Here is a 24,887-nt window from a genome sequence, read left to right on the forward strand (position 1 = left end):
GTGGTATCTGAAGCCGTGGCGGTGCACGAGCTCCTCCGAGGAGGCTGAGATACCAAAGCAGTTAGGCCGCCCTGAGCTCCGAGCTCTGGGCGGAGGAGTCGAGCTGACGCCGCGCACACACACGCACACGAGGTGGGAGGAAAAGCAGGAAAGCACGGGCGTAGAAGGAGAGAGAAGGGAGGGTTAACACCAGGCAGCCGTCGTGGCTGGCCAGTGGACTCGTCTAAGGACGGGAAAGTGGCCGTGGAATTCTGAAATATGAACGCTGAGCACTTTGGGTGGCCCGGTGAGACAGGCTCCCCGTGAGGACAGGTGGAGGAAATGATGAACAGAGAAGAGAGGTAACCTGCAAGTAGAAACAATATTTTAGAGACGTTTTTCCATCAAAGGGGAACAGACACATGGAATCTGACCATACTTTCTCTTTCCCGTGGGAAGTGTAAATATTTTGAGATGAGAAACAGTATTTTATCTTTCTCTTTATACACTTATGCTACCTAGCCTACAGCTACGCTCTTCAGTGCATTCTCAGTTCTTCTTGGCTGCATGACGGGATGGATGCCTGGATGACTTGTGATTTGTTAAGACGGGGCCCCTGGTAACAGAAATAAAGCAACGTTGGAGGCAGGAGGCTGTAGATTTTTGTTCTTTGATGTCAGCGAAACATCAGTGGAATGTGCTAGAAGAGTCCCTGGAAAACTGGATTCAGATTGTTTGCTCAGAATTTTAAAATGTGATCATTGATCTCAACATGTTTCTAGTGGAAAACTTTCGGTGTTTCATTGGTTATGGCTAATATTTTTTGCAAAATTGCTCCCTGTTCCGGGTAAAAATCTTGAAGCCCCGTGTAGACTACATGTTGCAAGGTTCACGGAGGCGCACAGGATTAACTGTTCCCAGAACTCTGTTGGTTGCAAGAAAATGGTTAATACCGTGGACTGGTCCAAACAATGGAAAGACAATTCTCAAACCAGGTTTTTTGGGGAAGACAGTTTCCATAGCAGCCGGACAGCAGTCCTCCGTGACTAAGACGCAGGCGGTCCGCCGTCTCCCCCAGGCCCCTGGCCTGCCGCGCCCTCCCTCTCCACCCTTTCTTCCCGAAATTGTCAGATTCATACACTCACCAGGGCCTGCCGGCCTCTGGGGAGCTGCTGGATTTATCAACCACGACGATGACTGACTAATAGGAAATACCCTGGACTGAAAACGAGAGTTTGTTTTTATCTGCAAATGGGTTCCCTTTCTCAGAGGAACTACTAGGGAAAATGTCGTGCAAACAGAACTAATGTTGGCAGTCCCTTTTCCTTTTTTTTATTTTGGTCATATAGGGCCTTTATTATGTTTAGGTATGTTCCGTCTTCCTTTTTTTTCCTGGTGTGTGTCTATGTTGTCTTCTTCCATAGGCACCAGAGATACCATGGTCCCTGGGTCTCACCTCCACAGAACAGGCAATTTGATAAAACAATGTACACGGAAGTCTCAGTATCCTGACGTGATTGTATTTCCAAAGGGATCCCGAGGGGAGAACTCTGACCCTGCAGCAGGGTCTCTGCTTCGTTTCACGTCCTTCGAGCAGAGGCTTGGGGAGGGAATGTGAACAGGGGGTCCTGGGTCCCCTCCAGGCATGCCCTCTGTGCAGCCACCTCCACACGGTAAGCCCCCCTCTCCGACTCCTTTGTGTACTCACGACGCCCAACTCCAGATCCAAAGTTGCTTTGTCACCCTCCGTCTCATATTGAATTGTCTTCTTCTCTTAGAAAGCGAGAGGCGAAACCGCTCGTGCATCACTTTGAGAGGACTGTCCCTCTCTGTTGATAATATTTATTTAACAAACAGCTGTTGAATATCTGTTCTGTGCATCAGGTTAGGGTGGGACTTAGTAGACGGGTGGCACCTGTTATTTCATTTAATCCTCACAACGAACCCATAAAGTTACTTTTATGATCCCCGCTTTACAAATGAAGAAACTGATGCTCAAAACCAGTTAGCTAACTGGTTCAAGGTCATGCAGTTACTAAGGTGCAGGATGAAAAATGTTAATAATGACTTTAAGAAAAAACTTGGATAAGTAGGGAGACATGCCATACTACTGAGTTAGAACATTTAATATTCTAAGTGTTCCAATTACCTCCAAATTAAGCTGCATATGTAATATACGATCAACCAAATACCAAAAGCATTGTTTATAAATTGTCAAAATGATTATAAAGTTTACCTGGAAAAAATAAACATATAAGAAGAGTGACTAATACCTACCATGCCCCCCACCCCACAACAACAAAAAAAAAGATTTGAAAAAGAAAGAGCAAGGAAAATCTTGCATGACAGGTAAAATTACACTGTAAAAGCACACTGGTTACAACAGTCTAATACTGGTACAGGATGGGCGATGAAAGCATGCGCCGAGATGGGGTTCAGACAACTATCCAGTCGTTGGGAGGGGGGAGGGGAAAGTAAAGTCACGTTCCCGCCTCGTATTCCAGCCGAGGGTCAAGGCCCCAGAGCGCAGAACCACCACGTCGGGGGTCGTGTCTGTGGGCTTCAGACGAAGGCTCCCTGTGACCCCAGTGTGACTGCTCCACCTCCCCCTGGAATAGAACCGGGCCAGGAGAGCCCCACGTGAAGCGTTACACAAACAAGAAAATGACTCAGGTTTCCCCCTCCCGGCCCTTCACCTCCCTCCGCCTCTGGCTGACTTTGGAACGAGATTTGAGAGCAGGACAGCTGTTTGTTTGCTTGGCTCAATGTCTTGTTCCTTCTCGGGTTAGAGGACCACGGTTCGATCCAACTGGATTTTTTGTTGCATGTAAATGATAACAGAAATAATATCTAATCTGGTGATTCTGCGTGTCTCCACAAATTTTGAAAAAGATTTTATCTGTTTATTTTTAGAGAGAGGGGAAGGGAGGGAGAAGAAAGGGAGGGAAACATCAATGTGTGGTTACCTCTCACACGCCCCCTACTGGGGACCTGGCCCGCAACCCAGGTGTGTACCCTGACTGGGAATCAAACCAGTGACCCTTTGGTTCACAGGCCAGCACTCAATCCACTGAGCCACACCAGCCAGGGCACCATTTCTACAAATTAATGAAACCATTCAGCAATACTTACCAAACTCCTATCACAGGTGAAACACCAGCTAACACAAGAACTTAAAACATGTGGTTCTGACTTCGAAGACATTAAAACTTTACTAGGAAGGTCCTAGTTTGGCCAGACCAGTCCTTGTTGACACCTGATTTCAAGGAAAAATCATTAAAACTGCTTTATTTCACTCTCAGGTGTCCCAGTTCGGATGATAAAGTGTATGGCCATGCTGACTGTACAGCCTTTTATTTAAGTGGTAAGAGTCACACATACGCATTCTAGGGAAGCTCAGAGAAACTAGCCAGCACTGTGGGTCACAAGACTCGGGTAAGCTTCATGGAGGCAGGGTTCAAGGTAGACCTCGAATGAAGAGTAGAAATGCTAAAAATCAGAGAGAGAAGGAAAACAGTATGAAGTGTCCTAAAAAAAAATTAAAAAATAGAAGGATCCTATGGTCCAGCAACTCTGCTTTGGGGAATCTACCTCCAGGACACCAAGTCATCTGTCAAAGAGATGCCTGCACTCCCGTGCTCACTGCAGCAGTATTTACAGTGCCCATGACATGGAAGCAACCTGAGTGCCCTTTGACAGACGGCAGAATGAAGAAAGTGCGACACGTACAAAAATATGCACGTATGCATACGTAAGGGAATACTGTGCAGCCACAAGAAGGGAGCAAAGCAACAAGGTGACAGGACCTTGAGGACATATTGGCCAAGTGAAATAAGTCAGACAAAGACAAATACTCCATGATGATCTTACCGATGTGGAAAAATAAAGACTCATAGAAAAAGAGACACGATTGGTGGTTCCCAGAGGCAGGGGTCAGATAAGTAAGTGCCGGGGATGTAATGTACAACACGACGACTACAGTTACTACTGTTGCATGGTATACGAAAAAGTTGTTAAGAGAGTAAATCCTAAGGATGGAGGCGTAGATAGACACACTGTGCCTCCTTGCACAACCAACAGGACAACAGCAATTTAAAAACAGAAAACAACCAGAACTGACAGAAAATCGAACTGTGTGGAAGTCCGACAACCAAGGAATTAAAGAAGACACATTCACCCAGACCTGTAGGAGGGGCGGGGATGGGCAGCCGGGGGGCAGAGGACTCTCAGCAAGGCAGCAGCAGGCGGACCTGGACAGGCAGCAGATTGTGGACCGGGCGGTCCCACATTCACATGCGGATAAACCAGGAGGAACAACTGGGGAGTGGGAGGGACCACACAACCCAGGGCCCCAGCACAGGGAAATGAAGTCTCAAACCTCTGGCTGAAAACACCTGTGGGGGTTGAGGCTCTGGGAGAGACTCCCAGCCTCACAGGAGAGTTCGTTGGAGAAACCCACAGGGTCCTAGAATACACACAAACCCACCTCCCCCACGAATCAGCACCAGAAGGGCCCAGTTTGCTTGGGGGAAGTGGCAGAAGGGACTAAAATCTGACAGAGAGCAGAGCAAGCACCATTGTTCCCTCTTGGACCCCTGCCCCACATACAACATCACAACCCAGGCACTGGGTTGCCCCACCCTGGTGAATACCTAGGGCTCCACCCCTTACTACGTAACAGGTGCGACAAAACAACAACAAAAAAATGGCCCAAACGGAAGAACAGATCAAAGCTCCAGAAAAAATACAACTAAGCAATGAAGAGGTAGCCAACCTATCAGATGCACAGTTCAAAAGCACTGGTGATCAGGATGCTCACAGAATTGGTTGAATTTGGTCGCAAATTAGATGAAAAAATGAAGGCCACGCTAAGTGAAATAAAGGAAAATGTACAGGGAACCAATAGTGATGGGAAGGAAACTGGGACTCAAATCAACAACCAGAAAAGAATGAAGAAACAAGAATTCAAAAAAAAAATGAGAAGAGGCTTAGGAACCTCCAGAACATCTTTAAGCATTCCAACACCCAAATGATAGGGGTACCAGAAGGAGAAGAGGAAGAGCAACAAGTGGAAAAGTTATTTGAACAGATAATAAAGGAGAACTTCCCCAATCTGTCAGAGGAAATAGACTTCTAAGAAGTCCAGGAAGCTCAGAGAGTCCCAAAGAAGTTGAACCCAAGGAGGAACACACCAAGGCACATCATAATTACATTAGCCAAGGTAAAAATGAAGGAAAGAATCCTAGAAGCAGCAAGAGAAAAGGAGGCAGTTACCTACAAAGGAGTTCCCATCAGACTGTCAGCTGATTTCTCAAAAGAGACCTTGCAGGCAAGAAGTGGCTAGGAAAAAGTATTCCAAGTCATGAAAGGCAAGGACCTACATCCAAGATTGCTCTATCCAGCAAAGCTGTCATTTAGAATGGAAGGGCAGATAAAGTGCTTCTCAGATAAGGTCAAGTTAAAGGAGTTCATCATCACCAAGCCCTTATTATATGAAATGTTAAAGGGACTTATCTAAGAAAAAGAAGATAAAAAATATGAACAGTAAAATGGCAGCAAATTCACAATCATGAATAACCACACCTAAAACAAAAACAAACTAAGCAAACAACTAGAACAGGAACAGAACCACAGAAATGGAGATCACATGTGGGCTTTTCAACAGAGGAGTGGGAGGGGGAGAGAGGAGGAAAAGGTACAGAGAATAAGTCGCACAGATGGTAGGTGGAAAATAGCCAGGGGGAGGTTCAAGAATAGTGTGGGAAATGTAGACGCGGAAGGATTTATAGGTACAACCATGGACGTGAACTAAAGGAGGGGAATGTGGGTGGGTAGGAGGAGGTTTGCAGGGCAGAGGGGAGTGAAGGGGGGAAAATGGGACAACTGTAACAGCATAATCAATAAAATATATTTAAAAAAGAGAGTAAATGCTAAAAGTTCCCATTGCAAGGGAAAAACATTTTCTTTTTTTCTCTCTCGGTTTTTTTGTTTTTTGGTGTCCATATGAGATCATGGATGTTAACTAAACTTGTGGTAATCATTTCTCAGTGTGTGCGATTCAAGTCATTATTACACCTTCCATTTATACTTAAGTGCTACATGTCAATTATATCTCAATAAAACTGAAAGAAAAAATTAAATTTTAAAAAAGAAAGAAATAGGAAGCTCAGGTAGCCATAATAGGGTGAGTAACCTTTAAAAATTTTTTTGATTGATTTTTAGAGAGAAAGAGAGAGAGTGCACAAGAGAGAGAAACATCAATTTATTGTTGCACTTCTTGATGCATTACCATTGGTTGGCTCTTGTATGTGCCCTGACCAGGGATGGAACCTGCAACCTTAGCGTATCAGGACGACTCTCTAACCAACTGAGCTCCCGGCCAGGGCCAGGGTGAGTAGCCCTTGCTCATGAAAGATTGCTTTAGGAGGAATAGTTACAGCAGTGTTCCTTAGACGGGATGGAAATTGTAGTTTTGGCTCAAGGTGAGCATTGAATGCATATTAAGAGATTTGAACTTTATCCTTGGAACGACAGAGAGCTACTGACAATTTTGGGGTAAAGGAGTGGTGTAAGAAAACACGGACCCTTTTCTCAGGCACTTAAGGCTTTCTCCAGAACTCTGTTAAAGGCGGGGTGCTGGTGCCAAGTCCTCAAAATTTCCCCCAGAAAGTCTTCCATGGTGACCCTACTTTTCCCCCTTCTTTCTGAAGACCTCATGAGTCCGCTTTCCTGTGGACATGGTCCCTGTGGTTCTGAGGCAATGTAAAGAAAGACAGAGGCAGGTATGTTGGCAGAATTTTCGGGATTGTACTGACCTCCTGGTGTGTCAAGAATCAATGTCTTTTGCTTTGGGTAAAAAGCTGATACACATGCGCAGTCTAACATTTTTTTCCCGCACTACAGGGAGGTGTCTCCTACCCACTGTGGTGACCACAGTCTTTGAAAATAGAAAGCTATTCAAGATTCTCATCAGGGAGGAGGTGAGATGGAGCTGGGAAACTCGATCTGGTGGTATGAGTTGGATGGCTTGGTCCTGTCGGATTAGCTCTGGGGCAACTGGGGAAGCTCCTGATGAGACGGAGAGAGACAAACAAAGGAAGCAGTTGACTAAACAGTGGCAATGGCGGCACGCGAAAGTTCACGGTAGTCAAACAGGGGAATGGAAAGGGAACAGTGGTTTTCAATAAGACCAATGTCACAGATGTGCGGGAAATTGTAACGTACGATGAATGGTGCATTTGAAACCCATAGGTCAGGGGGGCTGCACAGAACAAATACCCAACATTTTATGGAAGAGGAAACTGTTAGAGAGACTGTAGTCATCGGATGGAGGGCACGATCAGAGTCACTGAGCACGAGTCGGGTCTGGACTCAGCTCGGTCCCACCTCGGTTCCAGTGGCCTTTCCACCAGCGCTTCCTCCACTACCGGCCGCTTCCTCCGATGCCTCTGTTTGCTCTGTGCTGCCGGTTCTCAGACGCTTAGTGATTAAGAAGCAACGGGAAGTCGCAACACGCTGCTGTGAAATGCCCGCAGTGCTGCCCCATGTGCTCGGGCTGTAGGGTTTCCACGGCGTCCCCATTTCAGAGAGGCACCAGCGCTCCTGCCAGCAGGGCGGGAAGGAGAGGCAGCCTGAGCCCAGCTTCCCGAGGGCGTCGCCGTCACTTTCTAACTGGACATAGCCACACCCGGCAGGCTGGTCGTTCTGTGTGCTCAGTGAAATCCGAGGCTTTGTGCTTGGGGGTTGGTGACCAGCTTCACTGATAGGGCAACGTTCTCCTTGAATCTTGGGTGTAGGTTTTTAAAAGACTAAACCTGGAAGTTCGTATGTATTTCCTGCATGATTTTAATTGTGATGTATCCCACAACACTATAAGGTTCAGGACAGTGCTATCGGGTCGCTACAACCGACAGCTGGGACTTTCTCAGGCAAGGGGACATGGGGGGTCATTCTAGCTACAAAGCTCCCAGCAGTGTCCCATAAAACAAAACTCCACCTGGGGTGAACTGCGAGAACAGGGGCGTCAAGCTCATTTTCACCGGGGGCCGCATCAGTCTTGTGGTTGCTTTCAAAGGGCTGAATGCAATTTGAGGACTGTGTGGATGTAACTGCTCCTTAACAGTTAAGCAAGTGCTCAGCACTGCCGCTGGGTAGGAATAAGGTGCTGGGCCGGATGGAACACGGTGGAGGGCCGGACTTGGCCCGCGGGCCTTGTGTTTGCCACCTGGGTGCCAGAAGAGCAGCAAGGTCACCTGAACTGTCATTAAGTCCTCCTGGTCCTCTTACCTTGGTCACATATAACCCTGTCCCTCGGTTGTCTTCTCTGCCCTGAGTCACCAGAAACCCCACCTCCAGTCACTTGTTTATAAGTTCAACGGTTGTGTGAATTCCAGGCGACCTCCTGACTCCCCAGTTATCTGGCCTTCCTCCTTGGGCTCCACCGTCTTACCTCTCCTGGAACTCTTTCTGCTGCTCTACATTTTAATATGTAGAATTCCATATTTGTCTCTATCATTCTTCACTGTCCTCTTCCCATTCTCAGCCTCTGGGCTCTGCTTGTTGGTTTGGCTTTGCTTTTATAACTCCCTCTCCTCCTGAGACTTAGGTGCAAAGCTATCGGTTATCTATTGTTCTGTTTCCCATTAGTTAATCTCTGACCCTTCATAAATTAGACTTGATGACGTCCCTTGATTCAGGCAAAGGAAATGCACAAGTCACTGTGAAAGGGATGCACGGAAGTCAAATGCACTTGGAGATGTGTCTATTCATCACACGGATTCCATGAAGATCTGGGAGAAATGGGATAACTCTGGGAAAAATGAAAAAACAAACAAACCCCAAAACAAAACAAGATGGCCACGAAGTTACGAGAACGGTGGTCGAACGTTTCAAATCCGCGGGCTTGACCATGTTTCCTGTCAGAGGAACTAAAATCCAGACCACGGGAAACATCAGTGCCGCTCTTCCTAGGAAATGTTTCTCTGGGGTATTTTCCTTAGAAGAGAGGATCTTTTATGGTTTTTATGGTACAAATCCTGGAGAAGGGTGGACACAGCAGAGCAAACAGGAAACAGGGCTCAGCTGAACAGGAAGGCTCAGGGAAGAAACGCCAGCCTCTGGAAGCGGGCTCGCGCAGAAGATGCTGAAACAGAGCCTGCAAAAGCAATGATAATAGAAGAGCTGGCACGGATGCTGGCCGGTGGGGTGCGGAGTGCCAGCGCCCCACCGGGTGCTGGCGGGCGCCTGGGCTTTAACTTTTCATGCAAATGCCCCCTAAAAAATATGCCCCCACCCAGACCCTCCATTGCATGCTTTTAAAACAAGTCGAGAATCCAGTTGACAGAAATTTACCAGAAGCTACTCAGCCTAGAATAGCCGAAGAATTTTGAGTTCTGGGACATTTGAGACACACACAAAGAATTTGGACAAGCCTTGAACAGAAAGAGGATAATTTTTTCTTTTAAAGATTTTATTTATTTATTTTTAGAGAGGGAAGGGAGGGAGAAAGAGAGAGAGAGAGAGACATCAATGTGCGGTTACTGGGGCCCATGGCCTGCAACCCAGGCATGTACCCTGACTGGGAATGGAACCTGGGACACTTTGGTTCGCAGCCCGCGCTCAATCCACTGAGCTATGCCAGCCAGGGCATAAAGAGGATAATTTTTAAAAATATTTATCTCTTGGGCTACATATATTTTTCAGAGTGGAGGGCTTTGTTGGGAACATATTCTAAGGCACACTGACCTCTCTGTAGTCCCGGATCTGAGAGGTGACCGGGCTGGGGGAATGGCCCAGGCCCACTGTCGTGGGACCAGGGGTTGGACCTCCCCCGTGGGAGACTTCAGAGCAGGCTGAGAAAAATGCCGGAGCCCCACTCGGCTGATATGCTGACCCGGGACGTTAGGAGGCTTTCGGAATTGTGCTGTGGCTGCTGCGTGGCCAGGAACCTGAAGAACCTCTGAGAGTCCTGAGCCGGGTGATGGGGACGGGCATCCATAGCCATGTGACCCAGGGCTCACCTGGGTCACCTTCACTGCAGGGTCCAGTGGCAGGGTGGCAGTGGGGAGGGGAACTGGTGGGGGGTTGGCCAAGGGGCAGGGAGGTCACATGGGAATACTGGCCTATTCCGCTCTAACCACACCCCCTTCCCAAACATTCAAACATTTCCTTTGAGCTCCCCTGCTGTCCGGCCCATCTCACCTGGCTCATTGCCCTCAACAGAGGCTGTAAATCACCTTGAGGTAAAAAAAAAGGGAGGGAAGACCAGTCTCCTACAGCGCCTGCTTCCTGTATTTGGTGGGTGTCCTGGGGTCCTCTGGATATTCATCAGTTTATTGCCCGTTCTCCTCCATCTTCTCAGCGGAAAGTGGTGGAAGTTTGTAGGACTAAGCCACAGGGCTACCGAGAGGAGTCAAGGGGACAGCCTGGTTCTACCTGCCCTGTCATGTTTCTGAAATGGGGCTGAATCTGCCCCGAGGACAGAGCAGAGCCACGGGGGGCTCGTGGGTCTGAGCACACCCGATTCTGCTGCAGAGGCCTGAGACCCATCGGCCGAGGGTGACCCTTCCCGCCCCGTCCCATCAGGGCCCCACGGAAAAGGGCAGCTACAGCACTTCCTGTGCTGCACGGGGAGGATCGGAAGAGCACTCACTGGTCACTTACCCTGTTCTCTTCTGGGGTAAGATGCCCCCCTTTTAGCCCTGGCTGGCGTAGCTCAGTGGATTGAGCGCGGGCTGGGAACCAAAGTGTCCCAGGTTCGATTCCCAGCCAGGGTACATGCCTGGGTTGCAGGCCATGAGCCCCAGCAACCGCACATTGATGTGTCTCTCTCTCTCTCTCTCTCTCTCTCTCTCTCTCCCCCCCCCCTTCCCTCTCTAAAAATAAATAAATAAAATCTTTAAAAAAATCTTTAAAAAAAAAAGATGCCCCCCTTTCTTGAGTAAGCACCGAGGTTACCAAGCTGTTTGCTATCATTGTCACTTTCACCTAGTTTCTTTCAAATGGAGTATTAATGAACACTTCTCCTGAAAAAGCACTGCCCTCTGGCAACTTTCTCTGCAGAGGTTCAGCCTACTGGTAAGGGTCCCCTGAGGTCACGGTTGGGGCCTGGGGAAGACAGAAACCGGGCCTGGGAGATAACAGCCGGTGTACGGGGCTTCCCCCAGCCCTTGGACAAGCCTTGTCCAAGGCTTGGAACAGCAGCCGCGTCCCGTCCCCGGGTGGAAACAAGAGGTTATTGTAGGGCACAGAGCAGCACCTCTGCTGGGCTGCACCCAAGTGATGACGGCGACTCTGAAGGTGCACCTTTACCCAAAGGGAAGCCTTACTATCAGCAAGCCCAGGGCCACCATAGACACGAGGGGATACGTTCAGGAAATTCTGACGGACGTGGAGGTGAAGAACCAGGTTCACGGCGGCAGAGTTTTCTGGCTGTTCCTCTTTTGCAAAGAGCTGTGCGTGCGTGAAGCACCTGGATAAAGCCCAGTGGTGGGGGGGGGGGCACTGAAAAGTGAAGAGGTGTTTCCTCCTCTTAACAAGTGAACTCTCTTGCTGAGTGACTGACCTCACATCCCCCGAGGGCACTGAGGCTGTGTGTCACTGGTGTCTGCTGACACCGGGAAGTCCGTCAGCTCCTGGTGCCCCGTCTCTGAGCTCTGAGCCGCGGGCAGAAAGGCCCTTGGGGGCAGTGGGCATGGAACTAAGGGCACAGGCATGTGTGACAGAGGGAAGTTCAAAGGCAGAGCACAGCGTGGCTGTTGACTGAGTTTTTAGAGGAAAGTTTTATCACAGCTTTGCAAGATGCACTCTTCTTCATCCGTAATGATCCAAAAAGCCGATGTGTCCCGAAAGGACAGCTTAGAAACTTCGAGGTGGAGCTGGGGGTGCAGGGGGAGGGCATGTGCGGAGGCAGAGCATAGGGGGCTGGTGCTGGGCCGAGCCCGGCCTGGGAGTTACTTGTTTCTCCAGATTCTGAACTGGGAAGGCACAGACCTAGTATATATATTTTTATCCTCAACTGAGGACCTGCATGTTGATTTTACAGAGAGGGGAAGGAAGGGAGAGAGGGAGAGAGACATTGATCAGTAGCCCTGACTGGGAATCGACACTGCAACCCAGGCATGTGCCCTGACCAGGAACCCAACCCACGACTTGTGGTTTATGGGACTACGCCCAGCCCACTGAGCCACACTGGTCAGGGCCACACCTAATTTTTAACAGAAGTGATCAAGGCTTCCTATTTGATCGAGAAAACAGGATGACTATTATGAGGATTCTTGGAAATAATCATTTCCCACTTATATATAGGAACCATGTGAAAGGAACCATAATACACGTTGGACATTAACTAGTATCACTTAAAAGCACTGTTAGGGAGCTACTGTTACTGTAAACCTGTCTTACAGATGGCGAAACTGAACTTCAACCCATGGCATTGGACTCCTAAGCCCGTTGCCATAACAAAAGTGCGCCCCTTTGAATGGCTGAGCTCAACTATTTGCTTGGGAAGGTGTACTGGGCGCACCTCTCCTGGATTTGTGGCTGTAACTTGTGTCTCAAGTCTCTTCTGCTACCAGCTCCTTGGACAGGGATGTTCCCTGTTGGACTGCCTGTTACCCCAGGGTGATCTAGTTCCCAGGACTGGGCTTGTGCCTGACTGCTGTCTTCAGGGGACCCCACCCTGTGGAGCAGAGTTGTGCTGAGTCCCCTCCTGAACAGGCCGGGCTGACACCTCACTGGGAGTCTAATTCATCTCGGAGAACCAAGACGTGCCTAATTGTCTCAAAATCATCAGTACTGTCTATTGTCCTGGGACTCTCTCCAATGTTGGTCCCTCCTCCATGAGCCAGCCCGGGTCTCAGGGCCCATTCTGCCCTATCTAGCAGAGGGGCTGGAGTTGGAGCTGTGGCATTTATACTAATGGCACCCTTGGTGTAAACATCTCACTACCATGTGTCTTCTCTGTAGCTACACCTGGTGAGATGCAAGTTATTTGATTATAAATGACTTTCTTCATATAATTATATATATGGCATTTATATATATGTGGCTGTACATTAGGGATTGATGTATATAGTACATATACTTATTAATGATGTGTATAAATAAGTTTCTTTAACTGTGACTTTCATTTCAGAATAATAAAAGGATGCTAAGAAATACTTGTGATGAAAACCAGGCCACGGTCAGGCTGAGACCCCTGGAGTGGTGAGAAGAGTAAAGAAAGCTTTTAGACAGACGTCAGTACGTCAGTATAGGTTCTGGTTCAAGGTCAGAAGTGTGAGGGGGTCAAATTACTTCGAGTCTGAGCCTCAACTTCTTTATCTTCAAAAAGGAGATACTAGCTATAGCTTAATTATAACCTGAATTGTACTGAATTCAGGACCGTTAATGACTATTCAGTGTTAGTATATGTACAGCTCTTCTGCCCTACATGCAGCAAACATGTACAGTGCTTCTGTTCCACACATAGAACACTGTTAGCTATTGTGTCCTCATTATTAACATGAGCATGAGTAATACACCTCATAAGGTTACAAATATTAAGCAAGATGCTATTCCAAGTACCTAGTTAACAAACATCCAGTAAGTATAGTGCACTGAATCCTAACTTCAGAAAAAAAAATAATAGCAAAGTAGAAATTAAACATTCAAAACAATTTGGTTATTTTATTTCCCTCAATTCATGTCCCTCTGTGGACATTAACTAGGGCACTTAAAAGTCATTTCAGTGAGGAATCTTTTCAGTCCTTCGTCAATGACTTCAAGTGTTCTAGTCTCAAACACATTCCTTTCTTCTACAAACTTCTGAAAGAGATGGACACCTCCACCCACACCGAAATAATGCGCTTTGCTGGCCAGAAGCACCCGCCCATTTTTATGTAACAGCCTGAGGAGCGTTTGGTGCAAAGAACCGTAGTAATCCGGATTGTAAATGGTTTCTGAGGTGAGAATGAGATCGTATCTTTCAAAGACGTTTCCACTGGTCAGTACCAGCTCACAGAACTCAGACCACTCTCCAGAGAAGAAGCGGCACTTACTTTGTGCTACTTTTGATCTCCTGCACCTTTTCACCTCTGGTTGGTCTCCATCACTTTCTTCACCCTCCAGAGCGGAGTTAGCTGCCGCATTAGGTATGGTGACTTCCTCGATCACCATACTGTTATAATCTTGAAAATGAACTTCTCTGGCCCCTCCCTTGAGGGCAGTTATACCCAGCAACCCTGACCCACAGCCCAGATCCAACACTTTTTTCCCCGAAAACTTCACTTGGGCCTTTGTGAAATAAGCCAGGAGGTCAAAGGTACATTCCCAGATTTTTAAGCCTCCTTCGTAAACACCAGTGATCAGATCGGAGTGAGAAGAAAAGCTTTTTGAAACGATGTTTTCCCCTGGGAACTTCTTCTCTTTCAACAAGACGGTTTTCACCACCGACATGCTACCCTGCTGGAGACCTGGTAACGTTTCTAGGACTTTGTTTCCTATCACTTCCTTCGCCTCTGCAGGCACGGCATGCTCCTTGGCAAGTCTTAAGCAAGGCTGTTCTTCATGGGGCTCCAAGTTACCTGAGCTGTTGGCTGCGTCGAGGGAGCTGCCTGGGTCCTGAGAGGGAGCTGCATTTCCCGCTGGCTCAGGGGTCCCCAAGGGATCCCGAGGGCAGTCACACTGTTCTCTAGAACAGCCTGTGTCCCTATGTTTGCCTTTCTGACTTTCTGAGCCTGAAGCCTCTTTTGAAGAATGTGGGGTCAAAGCTCCATCTCCAAGGGCTGTGGATTCATTTTCCAGGTGGTCTTCTATAGTGAAATTAAACTGGAAAGTCATCCTCGCGCAACCCTTCAATTCGGAGGAAGACCCCTCAGCTCGCGCACAGAAGTGAAGACGGGAACACAGACCTGCCTCAGTTCTTCACGCAGTTTCATTCGGGTCCGTTTCTCTTGAGCTGCTTATACACAGTTACAAATACTTAGAGAAGTTTCCAAATGACTTCTTAGAGGTCTCTGCTCTTTCACTTGAACTCTGGAGAAAGAAAGAAGAAATACAATTGTTATTAAAAAGCAAAACGACATATTCTCTTATAATATTAAACAGTAGCCCCCGCCCCCCACTCAGCAGCTTTTTCTATAAAAATCTGCGAGGGAGAAAAAAAGTCTCGGAAGCACACCCACCCCTCATGGGTCGAAAGCTGGAGAAGAGAATGAAGAGTAAAGACAAATAAAAGAACAAGGGCAGCAACAACAACTAGAAATAAAAAAGGAAAGTCCGAAATTTTCGGGCAGGAAGTGACAAGCCTAGCTACTTGGCGTCTGTCACCTGCCAGGACGCTGCCCAAACACAGCACGTGCAAAACTCCAGGTGAGTAAACTCCAGCGTCACCGCAGTCTGCTCCTGTTTCCGGTAACAGGGGTCCACGAGCTTATCTAGGTACATGGGTAGCCCTGTAAAAACTTGCATGGGTCTGCTTTGGTGCAAGTTCACCCAACGGACCTCACTGCACTTAGGGGAGACGAGCAGCCCCAAGTGGATGGGACTGGGGTGCTTTTGGAGTAATCGGTAAGAGTCAGTTTGGTGGCAGAACAAACACAAACTAAGGGCTGTGAACGTTTGGAAGAGGCCCGCGAGAGTGGAAGCAACTTTACTGAGATTCTTCTCTGTATCTACGGTGCTAGACCCGCTTCAAACCGTACAGTTCTGGCAGGTGGAGTCTTTATTCCCAATACACAAGAGGTACAAGGCAGGGTCCCACGGCTAAGTGGGTAGGAACGTGCCCTTTTGTACCCGCTGCAGGTCCCGGGCACACCCACCCTAGATGTGCAATCTCAAAGCCCCCTGGGACCAGGGGTGGCAACTGGGGACGTTCGGCCCTCACCTCCCTAAAGCGCCTCGAGGTAACGGTGACAGCGATCCAGATCTCGGGACGCACGCAGCGGGCCTGTTTCCAGCTCCCGGCGCGGGGAAACCCGGCAGCGGGCGGGACGCGCCGCGATGAGAGAGCGCACCAGCGAGTCGAGTCCTCCGCGGGCCAGAGGTGCCCATTTTTTCCCCCCCAGCAGCGTAGGGCCTAGGCTCCACAAAGACGGCAGCCCGCTCCGTCTCTATGGTTCTGGCGCCGACGGGGAGCTCGCAAGGCCTGCCGGGACGGCAGCGCTTCCGTTCTCGGCGGTGGCGGGAGTGTTTGGAAGTTGGCTCCCGGGCGAGAGCATGTCTCAGGAGCGCGCCGCGCCGGCGAGCGACGTGCCCCTGGAGGAATTCAGCAGCTGGCCGGAGGAGCTGTGCCGCCGGGAACTGCCGACGGTCCTGCCCCGGCTCCTCATATCCTTGGCTGTCGCTGGCGCCTAGACACGGGCGTACGGCCGGTGTCGCCCCTCTCCCCTCAGCTCGGTCACACCCGCCGCCGGGTCGCGTTGTGTTCCCGCGGCCTGAACCCTCTCGGCTCGCTGTTGGCGAGCGAGTTGGAGCGGCGAGGGGACGGAGGGCGAGCGGGGGCCGCTCCTGGCGGCGGGACTGGGAGGGCTCGCGCGGGCGTCCTGCCCCACGCTCGCGGCGGTGAAAGGGGCGTCTTCGCGCGTCCCTCTGCCTTTTTTCTGTACTCGCCACGTGCAATTAAGTATAAATAACTTTTGCATGGGAGAGCGGGGGAGGCAAGGACTCGAACCTGAGCTGTCAGGCGAACCCTGGGTGTCAGCTGGGTGGGGTAGAGAGACGCCCTGAGCTCTTGGGTGCGAGGCGGCTGGTGGATGTGAGCCACACCTCCGGTACCGTGGGACGCAGTTCTGCCGGGGTGCCCAGTGTGTACACGATGTTAAAATGTCCTTCCCCTTACCTTTTCCCACCTCTTTTTTTTTTTTTTTTTGTTAATTGCTGGTTTGGAGTTGCTAACTATTGTTAATTGGTTCCATCTGCTGGGTTTGAGTGGCTAATGCCTCAGTAGTCCAGGTGCAGACCATTCTTTCGTAGTATCGAGCCTTTGTGATTGTAAATGCCTGGAGTCCTAGTCTTTCATGTTAAAAGGTAATTTTTTTATGCCTTTGCGCTCACCTTCGACCTAAAACTATACTTAAAGGAAAAAAAATGACCTTCTCTTGAGGGACTGTCAACACTGTACAACGAATTTTTACCGTTCGAGCCAAATACAAATGTGACCCTGTGTGGACGTCACTGGGCATTAGCACAGTCCCGCGAGCTACGGAAGCCCTTGGTTAGTCCTGTAGATGTGGAATCGCCATCCTCGTGCATTTTGACTTCGGAAACGAAATAGCTGCCCTCCTCAAAAACATTTCCTCGGTCCCGAACGTGTTAGTAGGGCGCAGGGTGGCAGGCTTTTGAGTAACAAAGATCAGGGGCGGGCTCCTTCTCTGCGGGGGACTTCAGTAATCGAAAGTCCGTGTTCCCGCCTGGTTTCACACCTCACGTTAAACATTCAGAAGCACCCAAACCTGTGCTTCCCCCAGTTTTCTTTATTGAAACAGAGCTGGTTCCCCAAGAACATAATTTTGTTCCAAGTCGTTTCGTTGTAAAACAGGAACCTAACTCTTGTTTATATCAACTGGCCGGTGGAAAAACCGGTTTTCTTGTGCACTGAGCTGCTTTAAGTCTTAGAACCTGTGGACAGCGTTAAGTGAGGACTTACATGTGTAAATGGTTTCACAAACCTTGAACCCTCACCTGCAGTCAGCAAGTTCTGTTGTCTCTGGTTTCAAGCCGTATCTTGACTCCATCCCCCCACTTCTATCCCCCCATTCCCACAACTCTTCCAAACCCCATAGTTTCCCCATGTCCCCTTATATGGGGAGGGCCCCCCCAAAACCCAGCATCATCTTCTGGAGGGTGGGCTCCTTGTAGCACAGGCTTCCCCCGCTGGGTGAGTGTTCTAGGAGCCCATCTGTGTCAGTGCACCGGCTGGTGTTGTTGTGAGAGGTTGTGTTTGGCTCCAGTGAATTTTTTATGAAGACTCAGTGTGTTTGCAAACTGCATGATGGGTGATTTAAGAGTGCACCTGCCCACACCTGACTGAGTGTTCAGCAGTTTTTGACCAAAAACGGCATGACCTCTGCCCCACCCTTCCTATTCACCCAATCTCGCCCCAAGCAACTGAATGAAAAAGTTTTCCAAGGGAAACGTCTTGCCCATATATGTGGAAGAGGTGAAACAAAAAACAGCAGAAGCACTAAAAGGCGTTGAAATTGACAAGTTCAAAACTATTTTGAACAGTGGGAAAAACTTCTCAGTAGGTGTATTGCATCAAATGGAGAGTACTTTGGAGGTGACTGAAGTTTCACATATAAGAATAAACATACAATTTTTTATAGGTAAAGTCGGGGAGGTTTTTTGAGTCCCCCCTGGTAATCCATTTTCCAAAAGTAGTCCAGAGTGAAGGACAGATGATGTCATTTCCTTTTTAAATCCTCCCACCCCCCCAGTGGCTTCCTAACAAATTGGAAATAAAACCCGAACTTGCCTTCACGAACTTGCCTTCACCGTCCCCTGTGATCCAAGCCTCACCCTTCCCCTGGCCTCGCTTGCTGCCTTCCATCCATGTCTTCGGCTGCTGACCCCTCAGCCTGGGGTGTCCCCCAGCCTTTTGCACAGCTCACTCGGGAGTCCTGGCTCGGTGTCGCCCCGCTTGGCCCTTCTTGGAGCCCTCAGCCTTAGTGGAGCCCTCGGCCTTAGTTCGCTCCCCTGCACCCAGCCGGCGGCACTTTTACCACTTTGTCCCGTGCAGTTGAGGACTTCCTCGTTGACAGAAGTGCTCCTGCACGTCCTGTTGCTGCCCCCCTTCCCTCCCCGCACTGTGAGGGTCCCCAAGGCAGGAGCGGTGCTTTCCCTGCGCCATGCCCGCACCCAGGACGGGCACCCAGAATGGGGCTGGCACGTGCCGGTCACCTAGTGAGGGGCTCAAAATACTGTGTTTTTTAAATGCCCGGAAGTCTCATTAGACGATACTTCTTTTCAACATAATTTTCAACAAATTTGCAATAAAGTTTGCAAATTTAAATCCACCGTTGCATCACTGAAACATAATCATTTTCACGTTTTGCATTTTACATATAATTTTCCAGTCTTTAGCTACATGTCTTCATAATTATAATGCATGTTTAATTTTTTTAAAGAATTTATTTATTTATTTTTAGAGAGGAAGGGAGGGAGAAAGAGAGAAACATCAATGTGCGGTTGCTGGGGGCTGTGGCCTGCAACCCAGGCATGTGCCCTGACTGGGAATCGAACCTGCGACATTCATGTTTAATTTTTGAAGAGGCTAGAATTTTTTGGTCTTTGCTGAAAATTTTTTCTTAAGGCAAATTATGCCCTACCAGACTTAAATATGTTAATGCCTGTACCTCATTATGAATGCTGCTGCATAAATATACATGCACCGTTGAGATTTCGGAAGAAAAATCAGCCCTGGCCGGGTGGCTCAGTCAGTGGGAGCATCGTCCCGTGTGCCAACAGGTCGCAGCTTCAGTCCCCGGTCGGGGCACAGGACCTGGGTTGCGGGTTGGATCCTGGGTTGAGGTACATAAGGGGGCAGCCAATTGATGTTTCTGTCAGATCAGTGAACATATCCTAGGGTGAGAATATAAAAGTCAACTTTATTAGTGTGATGGGGTTTGGGGATATTCACTTTTCTCATTGACACACTCTTTAATGGTTTTCATATTGTTTTTACATTGTAACATTTCTAACAATTCTTGACGGTGCGCAAGTATGTGTTTTATAATGTCATCTCTGTTAGGAGAATTCACTATGACTTTTTTTGTGAGCTCTCATGCGCGGGAGCATTTCAGTCTGACGGGGCTGGCGGGGAGAGGTGTGCAGACGGTGTGACAGGAAGGTGGAGAGTGGCGAGTGGCCCGAGACAGGCACAGATGCAGTGCGGCAGAGATGCCGACGGGGCAGAGACGCTTCCCTGTGTGAGAGGCCAGAAATCCGTGGCTTATTGTAGCCCCGTTTGTCACCTGTCAAAAGACATTTCATGGCTACACGTAGCTTGAAAAGGCAATTTTGAAAATATTTCTGTAAAATATTTTTGTAATATTGGTTGTTTACCTAATTAGCATTGATTTTATAACAGCAAAATTATGCCAGTAATTTGAGTCTGATTCCAGTCTCTTATGGATCATAGCTTAAACTGGCAGAATGGTCCTTCTAAATTCTCAGTGGTGCGCCTCCTGTTACTGTGGTTTTCCTTAATCATTTTACTCCCTGTGTCAGCATTCTGACGGCTGGGTTGAGCACATTCGTGAGTATAACTGTCTCAATCGCCTGATTTATCTCGATGTTGTTGAGATCTGAGTCGTACTTCCCTCCGTCCAGTTTTGTGTTCCCTGCACCTTAAATCTTTTCCTGTGGCGGTGGCGTTGCAGCCTCTCTAACCCTCAGCTACTGAGAATGCCCACACTCCTCTAATTACAGGGTAGTGCTCAGTTTTAAATTCCATTTTCTGGAGGTAGCAGATGTGTTCTGTTTGATAATGCGTGTAAGCACAGTGTCCACTTTAAATGTCAGTTGTTAAACCATGGTTAGACCTCTATGAGACAGTTTTGCAGTCGACTGACTGCTTCCAGCCTCTCTCGTGTTAAGTAGCACTTAGAAAATAGTTTCTAGGTTGCAGAGAGCTGGTTATTTAGGTGATGACACATTCGTCATTTGGAACACGTTGACCTTCTCATCTTCATCTGTCTTCGTTGCTCTTACCTGATACGATTTACTTAGCCAGGAGTAGAGAGCAAAGGCTGGACTTGGAGGTCACATTTATTCTGAGCTAGAATGGCTGTGGAATGTTTGTTTATGATTTTGAATCTGTGTTGCCTGTTGGGGTCTGATTTTTTATGCAACATAAGTATTTTTTATCCCGAGTATGCATTATACATATTCCTTATAGGAAATTTGAAACAGAAAAACAGAAGATGACAAAAGACCCTTGGGTCTGAGATGGTTAAGGTTTTCACGTGCAGCGTTCTCTCTAGTATGGGGTGTTCCTGCGCATGCCTGTCACACTGTCTGGTACTCCTCGTGTGCACATCTTTACCTCTGTTAAAATTGGGGTGCTATTTTGGGGCCTTTTTGTTTAATTTTAAAATACTATAAACATTTTCCATGGTTTTAAATAACCACTGGGAATCGTTTAGCTGATCACAGACCCTGTTCAGTACAGGCACCCATGTCCATTAAGTGGCCCTTGGTTGCTGGACGTAGTTTCCCTTTTTTTGCTATTATTTCAGTTAAGTAATAGTTCCTCTGCATAGATTATGGCTTTTGGAGCTGTGCAGTGCTTTCTGTTGGTGGGGCTTACGTAGTCTCACGTTTGCGAAGAACAGTGATCGCTGTTGGCTCACGTGACTGAATGTTCCCACAGAGTGTGTTCCTGTTTTGCTTTATAGAAATTCTGAAAACCATCGTCGAAATGTTTCTACCTCACATGGACCACCTGACGCTGGAACAGGCTTTCTTTTCACAAGTGCTGCCCAAGGTACTGAACCACGGTCTCAGTCAGCGCGCGGGCCACGAGGGCAGTCGGCAGCCAGCCCGCTTCAGAGCGTTCTCAGTTGCGGTTCTTCTTTAATGTGTCAAACAGATGTGTCGTCCCAGTCAAGTAGTGGAAAGTGGATCTCGGGTGGGAATATGGTGGTGGTAGAGTAGTTAGTTGAGTAAAAAATTTTACATTTTCAGATAGTAGGGATCCTTGACTCATTGAGTTTAAATTATTTGTAGTTAGTTTTAAATGCTTTCATATTTTAATGCTATTAAGTGAAAATTTGGGTTAGATGATAAAGTTAGCAAGTCCCTTTGTGTGTCTTTTCTGTACCACTTACTAGTAATTGTTATCTTTTTAAGAAGAGATTATACTGCAGAATTCCTACAGATACTGATAACACACAGGCTGGCCAGGGTAGGTTTACAGTTCATGTGGAAAATAATACAATAATTAATAAGTAATGATACAAGAATAAGCTGTTTCGCATATTCAAAACTGTAACCCTAGTTTTGTACCACCTTGTATGTTATATATACATAACATTATGTATTTTAAACTAAATTAGGTATAATAGGTAAGCTAGACAAATGAAAATCAACAATTTTGTCAAAGATATCTTTCCTTTTCTAGTGATTTCTGTTCCTACTAATGACCTGCTTTGTGTTTACAGACTGTGAAATTATTTGATGATATGATGGATGAGTTAACCGGTCAAGCCAGAGAACTGTCTAGCCAAAACTTGGAGACCCAGAGCACCCTGAGGAACATCTTACAGGCAAGTCACGTGTCGGGGCAGGACAGACGGAGGGAGCGCGGAGAGAGAGGGTTTTTGTGCTGGTGTCAGTGCGCCTGTTCTCTGTGCGTGGTGGCCGGGGCTGGGGGGGCTCACTGACGGGATTGCAGGTGTGAATGCAGACACCCGAGTTCTGAATGTCTGTGCAGTTTCGTGCTCAGTGCACACCGGACTCTTAAAGGATGACGGGGACGGCAAGCGCACACCCTCCCCGTCACCGCAGGGCACGCGGGCAGGATGCTGGGCACAGGTGTGACATGTGGGCGAGGATTCCAGCCTTTTTTCCTCTCCCACCATGCGGCTGGCTGGTTGTTCTGCTGGACTGGCTCTGCGACGGGAAGAGCAGAGGGCCCGTGCAGTTCACGGCCCGTCCCTGGCACCCAGCCCGCCCACTTCCGGTGGCACAGCGGACGTGTTCCAAATGGGCTCTCCCTCCTTGTCCTCAGACCATGGTGCAGGCCCTGGGCGCTCTCACGGGGTGCGTGCGGCACGTCTGCGCCACGCAGGGGCCCGTCGTCCTCGACAGCATCCAGAGTCTGCCCGCTTCGGTCCTGCACGTGATCAGAAGTACCTTTGTGCACTGCAAGGTGAGTGACGGGTCCAGGCACACTCTGAATGGCCTGGAACCCGAGGGCGGAGGGGCTGAGGACCAAGTCTTGTACGTAAGAGTATGCACTTGAGCCCGCATTACTGGAATAGACTTTGCCATAGAACTGGAAGCATGCATGTAAGTGTTTTTAACATAGTTACAAAGAAGTGATAAAAGTGGGCTTTTGTCTTTTGTTTATCCCGTTTCCTCTCTACCAAGAAAGAAGTGATAGAATTGGTTTAGTCACAAGGATCCTGAAATAGTTCTGTGCTGACGCTGGTGAAACGGATGAATTCCTTAATGAGCAGGTTCCTGTGCAGGGCCAGCAACCCTTGTCTGGTTCCTTTCTGCGTCCCTGGCTGGGGCAGCCTGACGGCACAGAGGCCGTGGGCCGTTTTGATGCTGCCGTGTGTCGGCTGACACCCCTCTTCGGTGGTAGGGGCCGCGCTGCCATGCACCTGACCCAAGGTCGCTCACCCCCCCGCCGCCCCCCAGCGCTGCCCTTGCAGGGTCTCGGAAGTCGCTTCCTTTGCTGCCAGCTCGCCTCTCTTGAAGGGCACATAGTTAGTGGGTGCTCATGGAACCTGTGTTCCACGTACGAACACGTGGGTCGGTGGGAAGCGTGAACTTTGTGATCTCTGATAGTGTGAGTGAAAGTAAATTTAGCTTTTGAGCTTCTCATGATTTTCTTTTCTTCTCTCATTTGAGCAGAACAGTGAGTCTGTGTATTCTGGGCGCTTGCACCTGGTGTCAGACCTTCTCCAGGCACTTTTCAAGGAGGCCTACTCTCTCCAGAAGCAGCTGATGGAACTGCTGGACACGGTGCGCACGGACCCTGCCGACCCTGCCGGCGACGAGGAGGGTGGCGCTCTGGACATGGCGACCGGTGAGTGGGGGCAGGGCCGAGTGCCCTGGTGAACGGGTGTCCGCCGTGCCTGAGCCGCCGCTGTCTGCGGTGCCTCAGGGCGCCTCCGCGGGAAGGGTAAACCCTGCCGGGTGAGTGGTCGGCCTTTGAGATTGTAGAGTGCAGGACCGCTGCTCCATGCCCAGCATCGGCGTTGCACATTCGGACGACGTCCGTAGTGGGTAGCCCCCCACCGTGACCACAAAGACAGGTCTGCCGCGCCATCGCAGCCGCAGACGGGGGCCACCGCGGGGGTTCTGGAGCCCTGGCCGCAGCGGGGAGGGCCGTCTGCAGGCCCCTCTCGGAACGCACAGAATGGCCCGTGCCTGTGCCTGTCAGCGTGTGCACACCGTGTCATTGACTGTGCGTGAGACGGCATCCTCGTGCCCGTGGCGGACTCTGTCACGTTCTGTTTCACGTTTGAAGAATTGCCTTCCCTCACGCGCGGGCCGAGGCCCTGAGATTGGGGAGCAGCGTGAGTGCGAAGGTATTCTCCCGCAGTTCACCGTGAGGGGGGAGCCGGTTCGGTGTGTGTATTAGGTGCTTTTGTCTCTGCAGCAAACCTTCCCCAAAGCTGGGGATTAAGACCACCACCGTTTTACTGACCTGTGGTTCTGTGAGCCAGCCGCTGCGCTGGGCTCCGCTGGGCGGGCTGTCCCTGTTCCGCATGGCAGGGCGGCTCCCCCGTGTGTGGGGTTGGCGGCCTCGCTCAGTCTGGCTGTTGGAAGAGGCAGCAGCACCCAGCTGGCTCGCCGGCTCCCCCACCTGCTGCGGCCTGGGGGTCGCAGAGCGGCGGGGAGGGCAGGCCCCACGGCCAGGCAGGCTCAAGTCTCCGCTGGCCTTCTGGTCGCCGCCGTGCTGTGGACTGAAGCAGGCCGTGCGGCTGAGCCCGCAGCCCGCGTGGGAGGGCGCCGCCGGAGAGTGGGGGCACCAAGGGGACGTTCCCTCGGCCGTTTGTATGAGGAGTCCGCCGCAGACAGCACAGACGCCGTGCACGGGAGCCGTGCACGTGAGCTCTGGTCCGTCCGTGTTCGGTCCTTTCGCCTCGGGTTCCTCTGTCGTTTCAGAGCGGACTTCCGCGCAGAGAGGGTTCCAGTTGGAGTCTCGCGCGGCTTCGTGCCACTCAGCATTTCAGTTTTTGTTTAGGTCA

General features: G+C 49.5%; 2 protein-coding genes across 3 annotated transcripts in view; one reads left to right on the plus strand and one right to left on the minus strand.

Annotated features, from left to right (window-relative positions):
- Positions 1-13,620: 13,620 nt before the first annotated feature.
- METTL18 (methyltransferase like 18) lies at positions 13,621-16,012 on the minus strand. Its single transcript, XM_045838625.1, has 2 exons — positions 15,845-16,012; positions 13,621-14,994 (listed from the first exon to the last, which is right to left on the minus strand). The coding sequence occupies exon 2, from the start codon at positions 14,797-14,799 to the stop codon at positions 13,681-13,683; it is 1,119 nt and encodes a 372-aa protein (XP_045694581.1). The 5' UTR covers positions 14,800-14,994; positions 15,845-16,012; the 3' UTR covers positions 13,621-13,680.
- A 117-nt stretch (positions 16,013-16,129) lies between these two features.
- CUNH1orf112 (chromosome unknown C1orf112 homolog) overlaps positions 16,130-24,887 on the plus strand; it is a 36,105-nt gene continuing 27,347 nt past the window's right edge. The window contains exons 1-6 of one of the 2 annotated variants that reach the window (XM_045838422.1): positions 16,130-16,287; positions 20,176-20,215; positions 21,357-21,445; positions 22,122-22,226; positions 22,691-22,831; positions 23,545-23,719. In XM_045838422.1, coding sequence (XP_045694378.1) covers positions 16,177-16,287; positions 20,176-20,215; positions 21,357-21,445; positions 22,122-22,226; positions 22,691-22,831; positions 23,545-23,719 — 661 coding nt within the window. In that variant the 5' untranslated portion in view covers positions 16,130-16,176. The remainder of the gene's footprint in view (positions 16,288-20,175; positions 20,216-21,356; positions 21,446-22,121; positions 22,227-22,690; positions 22,832-23,544; positions 23,720-24,887) is intronic. The other variant, XM_045838423.1, reaches the window with a different exon arrangement.

Source organism: Phyllostomus hastatus, unplaced genomic scaffold (genome assembly GCF_019186645.2).
Source record: "Phyllostomus hastatus isolate PE091 unplaced genomic scaffold, TTU_PhHast_1.1 phas_contig_283, whole genome shotgun sequence".
In the NCBI taxonomy this organism is placed as follows: domain Eukaryota; kingdom Metazoa; phylum Chordata; class Mammalia; order Chiroptera; family Phyllostomidae; genus Phyllostomus; species Phyllostomus hastatus.

What these genes read in the sequence shown, in the direction of transcription:
- METTL18 (XM_045838625.1), bottom strand. Translation starts at nt 14,799, where the DNA reads ATGACTTTCCAGTTTAATTTCACTATAGAAGACCACCTGGAAAATGAA.